Source organism: Manis javanica, chromosome 14 (assembly GCF_040802235.1).
Source record: "Manis javanica isolate MJ-LG chromosome 14, MJ_LKY, whole genome shotgun sequence".
NCBI lineage: Eukaryota > Metazoa > Chordata > Mammalia > Pholidota > Manidae > Manis > Manis javanica.
The window spans coordinates 87,339,122-87,349,801 of record NC_133169.1 but is presented as its reverse complement, the minus strand read 5'-3'; the positions used below and the strand labels follow the sequence as shown (position 1 = coordinate 87,349,801).

Below are 10,680 nucleotides of genomic sequence, written 5' to 3'. Positions count from 1 at the left end.
GGTGATTGTAGGAACTACCTGCACCCCAGAACAATTTATTAAGACCTTATTGCTTACGCAGTTAAGAGTCACTGATTGAGCTGTACAAGTTTCCCTGTGCCTGGTCCTTGGTCACTCTGTGTAGAGCTTCCCTAGGCTTTTGGGGGCTGGGACACTCCCAGGCAGGGGCAGGACCCAGAGTGGGATGGATGCTATCTCCTAGGGGCACAGAGGAGCAGCGGGCTTCAAGAGAGCCCTTTGGGCGAGCAGAGAGGTTGAGTGTAGGCCTGAGTCAGGGCCCAGGGGAAGCATTCCGAGACGAGTCAAGCGCCAGCCCTCTCTGAGGTTTCCCGAACAAAGGCTGCAGAGTCATCCGGTGGAGAGTGCAGAGGCCCCATGTTCCGAGTGCCGCGGGAGCTGGGGTAGCCTGGCAGAGTGGCTGGGCGAGGGGTGTGTAATCTGTGACAACCGGGCCTTCCTGCATGACAGTGGGGGGTGAGTATCCCTTGGGGAGGAGTCAGGCACCGCAGCCAGCCCCAGGCCTGGGTGCAGCGGTCTGCTGGTGTGACCACAGGAAGCAAGGAAAGCCAACTGGTGCCCTCACCCCACTTAAGCAAATGCATTCATCCGAATGAGGCGGGGAGCCTCCTCCATCAGGCGTGGGGTCATTTCTCAGGCACAGGTACTGACGCTCTCCCAATTCCTTAGTCTGGGAGGGCTTGGCTAAGGGAGGGGCAGGTAAAGGCTTCCTTAACCAAACCCAGTCTTTGCGTTTTCCAGGCGTAACCGCTCATCCACACACCTCTAGAGACTAACCTGGCTGCTCTCCCTTCCCAGCTTTTCTCACAAGGCACTTTTTACAGGACTTTTGGGGGTGGAGGTGGGCTGGGGCTGGAAAGCAGCTCTGATGGGGGCGCCCAGCTTACAGGCTCAGGCGTCAGGGTGGAGGTGGTTGGGGGCTGGCGGCTGCCATAGTACAGGCGCACAGCCAGGCCGATGAGCAGCGCGGCCAGGAAAAAGGTGGCTGTGAGCTGCAGCCGCAGCAGGGCTGCCGAGAGCGCAGCGTTCACCACGAGCGAGCAGGACACGACGAAGAGGCGGGTGATGCTGCCGCCGTGCTTCAGGACAGTGGACACGAGCAGCCCGTTCAGGGCCTGGCTCAGCACCACGAGTGCCCAGCCTGAGAAGCCCTCCAGGAGGCCTGGGCCAGGGCCACCGCCAGCGTGCGGGCCTAGGTGCAGAAGCACACCGCATGTGTAGAGGAAGAGGTTCTGGAGCCGGAGGCAGCCGCTGCCGCTTCATGAGCAGCTCTGTGTACGCGGACGGCAAGCCCGAGATGAGGCAGCACAGGATGAGCAGCAGCGGTCCCCGCGGAGTGAGACGCAGGGCCATGCGGCCAGCGGCAGCGGCTGGAGGGGGCCCCGGAAGGGTGTGTCCAGGGTCCTGGAGGCCACCAGCTGCACAGCGGGCCCCTGCTGCCATGAGCAGCATGAGTGCCAGGCCCTGGCGCGCAGAGAGGCGGTGCTGGAGGCAGAGGCAGTAGAACAGGGCTGTGATTCCGATCTCGAGATTGCTCAGCACCTGGTAGGTACTGGGATCCACGTGACATTGCAGATAGATCACCAGGTTGTTGTTAGCGCCATAGAGCAGGGCTGATAGGGCGAAGGGGGCAGCCTGGCGCCAGGGTGGAGCCCCCTGGGGCCATGCTTGCCAGTCTGCCAGGAGGGAGAAGGCGCACAACAGCAGCTTGGTCAGCTCAGTCAGCAGCATGGCTGAGGAGGGCTTGGAAGGGCACGCGGCCATCCACTTGGCACAGTGCCAGCAATGGGGCGTGGGCACCATACGTGGCAGTGGACAGGAGCAGCATCAGGGTCCAGTGGGCCTGCCTGGGACGGCCCAGGCCTGGCATACCCCCATCCTCTACACTCATGCCCAAACCTGACCCTCGACGGCTTGTACAGCTTGCAAGGGGGGCAGTAGGGATTGAGACATGTTTGGGGAAAATGAAGTTATGGAGCTGGCTCCCTGGAGGGAGGAGCCGTGGTACATCGCCAGAGAGAAACTGAGGACCAGCGTCAGCTGCAAACTCCACAGTCAGGGCTGGAAGAGGAAGGGGCTGGTGGCCCTAGAAGCCACAGTCTTGGGGCCAGTCTAGGCAGTTATGGGGGGAAGGAGTCCAAGGTACTGGCTGATGAGCCACTGTCCACCCTCTGCAGGACGGGAAGCGAGGAGGATGGCAGTGGACAAGTTGGAGATAGCAAATGGGTGACAGCTGGGGAAGCTAGATAGGGCATCTGTGGTCTCAAGGCCTCTACCTGCAGGCCCCAGCTGCTCATCTCGCCTCCCCCACAGGATCCAGAGCTAGTCGGGCCCCTTGCGCAGTGACCGAAGATAGTCCCTCAACGTCTTCTCCACATTGGGTACAGCATATGCCTGAGCTGCGTAGATGCCAGTACAAGTGCCCACAGCAAAGCCCAATACTGCTGATGCCCTCAGTTTGGCCACCACGTAGCCGGCCAGGAAGCCTTTGAGGAATGGGGAGGACAGGAGCGAGCCATCCTGTGGAGGAAAATGTAGGAGGAAACTGAGCCAGGCTCTCCCCTTCTCTCCTAAGAGCTACTCAAGCTGGGCTCCGAGCACCCCACTGCTTGGTCCTTTTTACTCTGGGAAGCTCTACAGTTCTCTCCAAAGAGTTCTCAAGGTTCTGGAGGCATAAAAAGAACCTAGGAATACTGACCACACGATCTCAAAACACTGGAGTTAGAAGGCTCCAATCACAGAACCCTGCTGCTACAAGGCCAGAGAGAGGAATCTGACCCCTGCCTGCTTCTCCAGCCTAATGTTCTGGCGTGCTCCCGAACTACTGAAGCCTAACTGAACTTTCATCTCATGTTCATCCTGTTACCTTCCACCCCAAGGGCTTTATATATGCTATTCCATTTGCCTGGAATGTCCCCTCCTCCCCTCCTTATATAGTTTACTACTTAAGATCCCAGTTAAGTATCATTTTCTCAGGGAAACTTTCCTTGGGGTCACAGAGAACAGGACGTCAGTAAGCATTTACTGAATAAATCTTTATCACCCCTTCAAAAGCACAGTGGCAAATAAAGCTTAAGGGGAGCGGGGGCAGTCAGCTCTACCTGGCTCACACCACTGTTTACTTCGTCTTCCACACGCTGCTGTAGGCGCTCCAGCTGGTTCTTGAGAAACGCCAGGTCCTTAAGCTTGGGCAGAGAATCCTAGCACAAAGGAGACGCTAGTTTCAGCAGGTTGACCCAGACCCATCCTCTGCTCAAGTTTATCAGATTGCGGACATGGGTAAGGGGTGAGCCCAAGAAACCTCCTCTTATGAAATCTTCCTGAGGCAACAGTGGTACAGGAAGAAAGGCATCAAAAAGTAAAAGAACACACGCAGGCCAAGGAAGGGATGAGAGATGGGCTCTGCATCAGTGACTTACAACACACTTACAGAATATTATACAGCAAACAGTGGTAGGGGAGACAGGAGGAACTGTTAGGGACCTTCAATTAGGTTTATCAAGTAATAACTAGTGACTTGACTATAAGCTATCTGATAGTGGGACTAGTCTATCTTGTCTCCTGCGTCCATAGGCCTAACAAAAGGGGTAGCAGTACTTAGTAAATGTGTGAGTGATGCTGAACTTCCAGACAGATGGTGAGTGAGCAAAGGCCTGAGGCAGTTCCCTGGGCAATTTGGGGGTAATCCTGATTTCTGCAAGGGCTTTCCCTTCTCCCAAGGCCATTCCTAAACCGTATATGCGACTGGATGCGGAGGGTGGCTACAAGAGTGAACGTAAATGAACCGAGGGATTCTGATCGCTTCTAAGTATGACATTCAATGTGTGCGCAAGGGAGTGTCTGAATGAGGGTGTGAGTAGCCGCGTGGATTGGAAATATCGTGTATTTGGGAGAGAAATTTCGGGGGCTAGGGGATAGAGCAGGGTGAGGTGTGTGTCAGAATGAATGTTTTGAGTGTGAGAATAATTAAGGATCCTGATGGTCTCGGGAGGGGGCACGTGGGGAATCCCCGGCTCCTCCTACCTCGCAGGGCTCCGGCACTTCCTCCCCACTGCTGAAGGGGTCAGCAAGAGTGAAAGTCAGCCCTAAGGGAAATAAGGGGCAGCCCTCTTGCTCCAGGCCCACGAGCCGCTCCAGTGCGCTTCTTCTCAGGACTAAAAAGATGTGAAGACCACCCCAGACTGCAGCTAACCTAACCTCCACATCCACTCACCTTGTCATCCGCCATCTTCCCCGCCGAACTTGCTGCGCAGGCGCAGCCCCGCCTTCCTCACGCCAAGTGTTACGGCCATCTTTACTGAGGGCGGAAGAACTTCCCGGGTATTTTTGAAAAGGGTAGAGGCGTTTTCCTGGCGGCCGAGGCCGGGCGGTCTCCTTTTCGCAGATGCCCTCTCGTGACTCTTCCCTTCGAGACACAGGCTGCGTGTGCGCGCGCGCATACGACCTGGGCGCGATGATCTCATTCGTGCGCGTGTGTGCGCCGCGCACGTTCGCCTCGAGGGTCTTCCGCCCCTTGATGAGCTCATGGTGGCGCGGTGACGTTAGCGACAGTGCGCCTCCCCTGGAGCCGCGCACCGGGAAGCTCACCTACTTGGGGATCCTGCCGCCCGTTTACACGCCCCACCCCTCGGCCGGCGGTGCTGCTCAGGCCCGTCCTTTCCCGCTCTTGGGACCCAGCCCCTGCCCCGCCCCATATTTGTGCTGCGCCGGCTGGCCCGCTACTCCGGCGCAGAGAGGCTGGCCCTGTGAGGCGCCGCACCTGCGGAGGACCAACTGGGCTGAGCGTGCGGGCTGGCGAAAGCCGGCAGGGACGAGGCCGGGGCAATGCTGGGCAAGGATTACATGCTGGCCATCATTCTGGTCAACTGCGATGGTGTGCACAGTGGGCCCCAACGGGAGGATCGGGAGCTGAGGGGGTACGAGGGAGGGCGAAAGGCTATCTCAAGGCTTAAAGAAAGGGAGAGGAGGCTCGTCTCGGGGTGAGGACCAAGGGACAAATAAATCCCAGGCTTTGCACTGCCATATCCAGGACTGGGAGCCTGGACCTTCAGAATGAACCTCCAACTAAGGGTTGTCCTCTTTGGGATGGAGGATGGGTTATGACAGGCTGTTATTCTGAACCCACGTATATGCCCTGCCTCCCCAATCCCGTGGTCCTTCTCCCCATCCCATGCTCCTGTAGATGACTTGTGGGGGGACCAGAATCTGGAAGGAGAGCCAGGCCTGCCCCCTGGCTGGAGGAAGATCCGAGATGCTGCAGGTACTTACTACTGGCATGTACCCAGTGGTAGCACCCAGTGGCAGCGCCCAAGCTGGGAGCCAGGGGACTCAGAGGACCCAGGCACGGTAGGTGGAGTGTGAGGAGGGGGTCTGAGTCCATGTGTGGATATAGGCCTCCTGCTACACTGACCTAGCCCCCTCTCTACAGAGGACGGAGGGGATTTGGGGACTTCGGCCCCCCAAGGGGAGATCCTTCTCCAGCCTGGAGAGCTCACTGGACCGGAGGTAACAGGGATAGGCCAGGCAAAAACGAAAGGCTTGGGGTTCCATGGCGCTCAAAAGTTGGACCCACAGTCTGCTTTCCAGCCCAGGTTCTGGGCTCTGTCCAGAACTCATGTTTGGAGCTACATTCTGTGTTCTTGTCTTTGTCCCATGTTCTTGATTCTCTCAGTATTTTGAGTTTTGTCCTTTGTTTAAAGTTCTGTCTTTTGCTACATTTTTTTTTCTATTTTCTGGGTCCTGACCATGTTCTAGACCTTGGCTACTGTGCTAGACTCTCTGGGGGTTCGTATCCTGTGTTCTAGGGCCCCTTGTCCCAATTTGGGGCTCTGGTCCACGTTTTGGACCCTATTCTATGTTTCCAACTTTTATTCTATGTCCTGTGTCCTGAATTTTTCATCAAATTCCACAGTATGTTTATTTAATATGTCCTGGGCTCTTCACCCTCTAATTTTATATTTGGGGACTCATGCCCATCAAATAGTCTGTGATGTAGTCACCAGTGTCCCTTCTGTGGGACGTGTGGTCCCCTTACCAGCTCTGCTCTGTTCCAGTAACTCTCTGTCCTGGTATGGTGAGGAATCGTACATCCAGAGCATGGAGCCAGGGGCTAAGGTAGTGACTTGGGCCTGAGGACCAACCCAGGGCATTGGGGTGTGTACGTGTGTGGGAGTGTTCCGAGGGAAAGTCAGGGGGGGGATTGGGCTGAGCAGAGGTCACCAGAGAAGGGGAGGGATACCAGAGGTTTATATGTGTGGGGCTTGTGGCACCTCCAACCTTACTGCACCTCTGCTCACTCGGGGCCCTCCTGTCCCTTCCTCCAACCTGTCAGTGTTTTTCAGTCCGCTCTCTGGGCTGGGTAGAGGTACCTGAAGAGGACTTGGTACCAGGGAAGAGCAGTATCGCAGTCAATAACTGCATCCAGCAGCTGGCCCAGACCCGCAGCTGTAGCCAGCCCCCAGATGGTGCCTGGGGTGAGGTGAGCTGGTGGGCCCTTCAAGTCCAGGGCCCAGCAGACATAGTTGTCCCCGAATTGCCTTTTCCCCATGGCAGCCACCTTCATCTGAGCTCGGGGCTGACCTCCTTGGCAGGGCCAGAACATGCTGATGATCCTGAAGAAGGACGCCATGAGTCTGGTGAATCCTCTGGACCACAGTCTGATCCACTGTCAGCCTCTGGTGCACATCCGCATATGGGGTGTGGGCAGCTCCAAGGGCCGGTGAGGATTCTGACATCCCCCCAAGTGAGAGTTGCTCCTCCCTCCACCCTGCAGGCTGTGATCCCCACTGATGCTGATCCCCTGTACTTGAACCCCTGGAAACAGATCCTCTGACATGGACCCAAGCTCTGCCTCCCCTGCCTGGTCTAGCCCTGGTTGGGGAGGGTGGGCCCAGCTCAGCAGGGCCGGATAGGGGAGACCCTGAGAGGCTGAGCTGATTCTCTCCTCTGCTCCCCCATGCTTCTGGAACAGTGACCGGTAAGTGACCTCCAGGTGACTTGAGCCCCAGCCCTGACCACTCTGTCCCATTTCTGCCATATCCCTTGCCTGTCTTTCTGGCCTCCTGCAGGCACTACAGACCCCTGCTCCTGCCCCTACCCTTACCCAACCTCTACCCCAGCCCAGTCTCTGCCACTGCCACAGCTCCAATCTCTGACCCTGCCAGGGACTTCGCTTTTGTGGCTGGTGACAAAGACAGCTGTATGCTCAAGTGCCATGTGTTTCGTTGTGATGTCCCTGCCAAGGCTATTGCCAGTGCCCTACATGGGCTTTGTGCCCAGGTAAGGGGCAGGGAATGCGGGTGTGGAGTCGGGTCTGTGGCTGCCAAGGTTGTTGGGCAGGGTGGTATCTGCTCCTTCACCTCAGTTCCCCTCTCCCTGCTGGTTTCAGATCTTGTTGTGTTTCAGATCTTGTCAGAGCGAGTAGGGGTCAGTGGTGATTCCCCTTGCTGCTCTCTAGACCCCATCTCTCCTGGAGACCTGCCACAGCAAGGTATGGGGGGGCAGGCGCTGCACCGCAGCGAGGTGGGAGGCCCTGAGTTTTTAGTACTTCTCTGGAGTTACAGGACTTGTGACATGGCCTGGTCCCGGGAACCCCCTGAATTAGAGCAGCATCCATGGCCTTTCTTCTATTGGCTGCAGCTCTCAGAAGGGTGGGGAGGGGAGTCATTGAGAGAGTGCCCCAGCTAACTTGGTGTGTGTGTATTTCAGTGGAGCTGCTGGACGCAGTGAGCCAGGCTGCTCAGAAGTATGAGGCCCTGTATGTGGGGACCCTGCCAGTCACCAAAGCCATGGGTGAGGAATGAGCGGGCGTACTGAGTGGGCTGCATGAGGTAAGGGGAAGGTCCTACCCTTCCCAACTCAGGATTCTAAGCCCATCCCCCGCTATTCTGCTGCCATCTCTCTGAATCCCAAGTCAGTGGGGGACCTAGACACTTCTTGCAGATCCCCTCTCTTTTTATGTCTGGGAGCACCATGGTGGGAATGTCCTTCCAGGCATGGATGTGCTGAATGAGGCCATCAGTACCCTCACCTCCCGGGGGGACCGGGATGCCTGGGTCCCCGCCATGCTCAGTGTGTCTGACTCTCTCATGACCGCACATCCCATTCAGGTACCAGAAGAAGGGGAATTTGGGGGCTTTGGGGGTGAGGGGGCGGGCATTTATTCTGAGGGGTCATTACTTGCCGCTGGAAGAACTCAGTGGGTCCAGCTAGTGCCTGGCCTTCTAGTGACTAGGCCTGTTGTGAGCAGGCAGAGGCTGGTGCAAAGGAGGAGCCATTGTGGCAGTGCCCTGTGCGCCTTGTGACCTTTATTGGTGTTGGCCATGACCCACACACCTTTGGCCTCATTGCTGACCTGGGCCATCAGAGCTTCCAGTGTGCAGCCTTCTGGTGCCAGCCCCATGCAGGGGGACTCTCTGAAGCTGTGCAAGCTGCTTGCATGGTGAGTTAGGGGTGAGAATGGAGGGGTGGGATTGCCCTGCGCCTGCTCTGTATTGGTGGCTGGGGCTCAGAATTAGTGACCTCTCCAGAACTCACAAACCAGCAATCCCAGGGCTGGCTCTATTTCACTAGTGTTTTATTTGGCCCTCATGCTGCTTTTTAATAAATTTAAGTTAGTTGCCAACATTTAAAATCCAGGACATTTCACCTAATAATTGCTATTCCTGTTTTTTGAAAAATATCAGTTGTGACAGTGTGTCCACACAGAGTTAATTTTGATGGGTGGAATCGTGTAGGGACTGTGCCCTGTAGGTTCGCATTGTTTTCCTGTTTGTCTCATTTGGGTTATAGTCCTGGCATCTGAGTGTGGGACTCTTGCACTGGCACTCAGTCACTCACTCACTCAAAATACGAGTGCCTGCTGGTCAAGTATGTGGCACCACACTTGACCCTGGGGATTCAGTAGTATAGATAGTACAGCCTTACCCTCACAGAACACTTGGGGTAGAGCAGAGACAGCCTAGAAAGGAGTTGTACACCACAGGAGGATGGAGACGGCCCCTTCAGGGGTTCAGGAAGGCTCCTGAAGGAAGTGGTAGAAAACTAAGAGTTGAAGGTGCAAGGAGGAAGTTCGCCAGGTGAAGGGGATGGGACAGAAGGCATGCAACAACGACTGGGAACCCCAGTCGTGAAAGTGAGAGATTATTAGTGGATCAGGGTATCTGAAAGCATCTAGTGTATCCAGAGTGCAAGAGGCATGGAGTGAGAGAAGGCAGAAAGAATGGCAAAAACCAGGTCATGGAAGGATTTGTAGGTGAGGGTGACGAGTTCGCTTTATCCCATGGCGCTTTGAGCCATTGAAGGGTTCTGAGCAGGGTGGTACAATCAAGTTTGTGGATTAGGAGGAGTCCTTAAGCTGTAATATGGGTAAAAGATCTGGAAGACACAAGAAAATAAGTAGGAAGACTATTTAGGACCCCACTGAATTCAAGTGAGAGAAGACTGGGGCACTTACATGGGGAATGGAATCTACTTTGCCAGGGGCTACTCTGGCCCAGTGAGACTTGGAGGAGAATTAGCATAGTGGTAGGTGCACAGGTTCTCCAGTCAGACAGAACTGGGTTTGAGCCCAATTCCACATAGAATTTTCTGGCCAGTTGATCTTGGGCAAGTCATGTATATTCTCTCTGAATCTCAATTTCCTTATTTGCAAAATGGGGATAGTAACACTTGATAAAGAATTAAGTTAAATTGTACACATACAAGTAAGTTAGATTATAGAAAGCATTAGCACAGTGTCTAGTTCTTAAATGCTCAGTAAATGTCAAATTTTATGTTTTTGTTACTGAGCTATCTGCGAATGCTATAGGGGCTCCAGATGTGGCAGACGATCAGCTTCATATTAGATTGAGGCCTTGGCCAGTTCCTTGTCCTGCAGAAGCTTTCCGGGAATCAAGGGGCAGAAGGGAACTGGATCTGCACATTCCCCTTCTCCACAGGTTCAGTACCAGAAGTGTCTTGTGGCCTCTGCAGCTCGAGGCAAGACCTGGGGTGCCCAGGCCCGTGCCCGCCTGCGGATCAAGCGGACCAGCTCTGTGGACTCCCCAGGAGGTCCCCTGCCTCTTCCCCTGCTCAAAGGAGGGATTGGGGGTGCAGGAGCAGCCCCTCGAAAGCGGGGTGTCTTCTCTTTTCTTGATGCCTTCCGGCTGAAACCTTCTCTGCTCCATATGCCCTAAATTTTCTGGGAGGACTAGGGTAAGAGGCTCTGGGTCCACATCCAACTTTGTTTCCCTTGATATCCCAGGAGCCTGAAGCCTCTCACCCCTGGGAGCCTTCTCTGCCTGCTCCTCCAACTCTGACCCACCCTCTGTTTATTGCCTAATTTATTGTTTATATGGATGACTGAGAGGCCCTGCACCACAACCTGGGCAGGCCCCTGGCCCTCCTTTCCCTGGGTCCCTGTGTTCCTTGCCCCTGTCCAGCCCTGGACAGTTGGCTCTACCTCAGCAACACTTTATAGCAAAATCAGTACAAATAAAAATCCCTCAGTGACCGTACTGGATGTGAGTATGTTGGGCCTGGGACAGGGTTAGGGGCCAACAACCTGTGTGAGGTGAGTCTTTGTACTTGGTGTTGCTGGCCTGTAGTCACATGAAGGCATGGGTATGATGGAAAATATGATTTCATTCCTTCAACAAATATATTATTCTAAGGTTTTTCTAT

At 55.3% G+C, this 10,680-nt stretch overlaps 3 protein-coding genes across 5 annotated transcripts; 1 reads left to right on the top strand and 2 right to left on the bottom strand.

Moving 5' to 3' along the window:
- Positions 1–2: 2 nt before the first annotated feature.
- SLC35A4 (solute carrier family 35 member A4) lies at positions 3–1,909 on the bottom strand. Its single transcript, XM_017652169.3, is given in 3 exon segments — positions 3–1,260; positions 1,262–1,764; positions 1,766–1,909. Coding segments are annotated over 3 exon segments (1,071 nt in total). The 3' UTR covers positions 3–836.
- A 44-nt stretch (positions 1,910–1,953) lies between these two features.
- On the bottom strand, positions 1,954–4,401 carry LOC118971980 (SLC35A4 upstream open reading frame protein). The gene is made up of 3 exons (XM_037016067.2): positions 4,232–4,401; positions 3,120–3,218; positions 1,954–2,538 (listed from the first exon to the last, which is right to left on the bottom strand). The coding sequence occupies exons 1-3, from the start codon at positions 4,244–4,246 to the stop codon at positions 2,341–2,343; spliced, it is 312 nt and encodes a 103-aa protein (XP_036871962.1). The 5' UTR covers positions 4,247–4,401; the 3' UTR covers positions 1,954–2,340.
- A 157-nt stretch (positions 4,402–4,558) lies between these two features.
- Positions 4,559–10,510, top strand: APBB3 (amyloid beta precursor protein binding family B member 3). Of its 3 annotated transcripts, none has more exons than XM_073221807.1 (12): positions 4,567–4,891; positions 5,201–5,364; positions 5,447–5,523; positions 6,072–6,132; positions 6,350–6,496; positions 6,609–6,736; positions 7,137–7,296; positions 7,423–7,507; positions 7,726–7,809; positions 8,011–8,126; positions 8,267–8,458; positions 9,957–10,510. In XM_073221807.1, the coding sequence occupies exons 1-12, from the start codon at positions 4,843–4,845 to the stop codon at positions 10,191–10,193; spliced, it is 1,500 nt and encodes a 499-aa protein (XP_073077908.1). In that variant the 5' UTR covers positions 4,567–4,842; the 3' UTR covers positions 10,194–10,510. The 3 variants fall into 3 exon arrangements, with proteins under 3 accessions (XP_073077907.1, XP_073077908.1, XP_017507655.2); XM_017652166.3 differs by having other exon boundaries at positions 4,568–4,891; positions 7,182–7,296; XM_073221806.1 differs by lacking the exon at positions 8,267–8,458 and having other exon boundaries at positions 4,559–4,891; positions 7,182–7,296.
- Positions 10,511–10,680: the final 170 nt, after the last annotated feature.

What these genes read in the sequence shown, in the direction of transcription:
- LOC118971980 (XM_037016067.2), bottom strand. An exon ending in TAAACAGTGGTGTGAGCCAG is followed by an intron (nt 2,539 to 3,119) that starts GTAGAGCTGACT and finishes TTTCCTCCACAG; the next exon opens with GATGGCTCGCTCCTGTCCTC.
- APBB3 (XM_073221807.1), top strand. Translation starts at nt 4,843, where the DNA reads ATGCTGGGCAAGGATTACATGCTGGCCATCATTCTGGTCAACTGCGAT. An exon ending in ACTCAGAGGACCCAGGCACG is followed by an intron (nt 5,365 to 5,446) that starts GTAGGTGGAGTG and finishes CCCTCTCTACAG; the next exon opens with AGGACGGAGGGGATTTGGGG. An exon ending in GTGGGCAGCTCCAAGGGCCG is followed by an intron (nt 6,737 to 7,136) that starts GTGAGGATTCTG and finishes CCTCTACCCCAG; the next exon opens with CCCAGTCTCTGCCACTGCCA.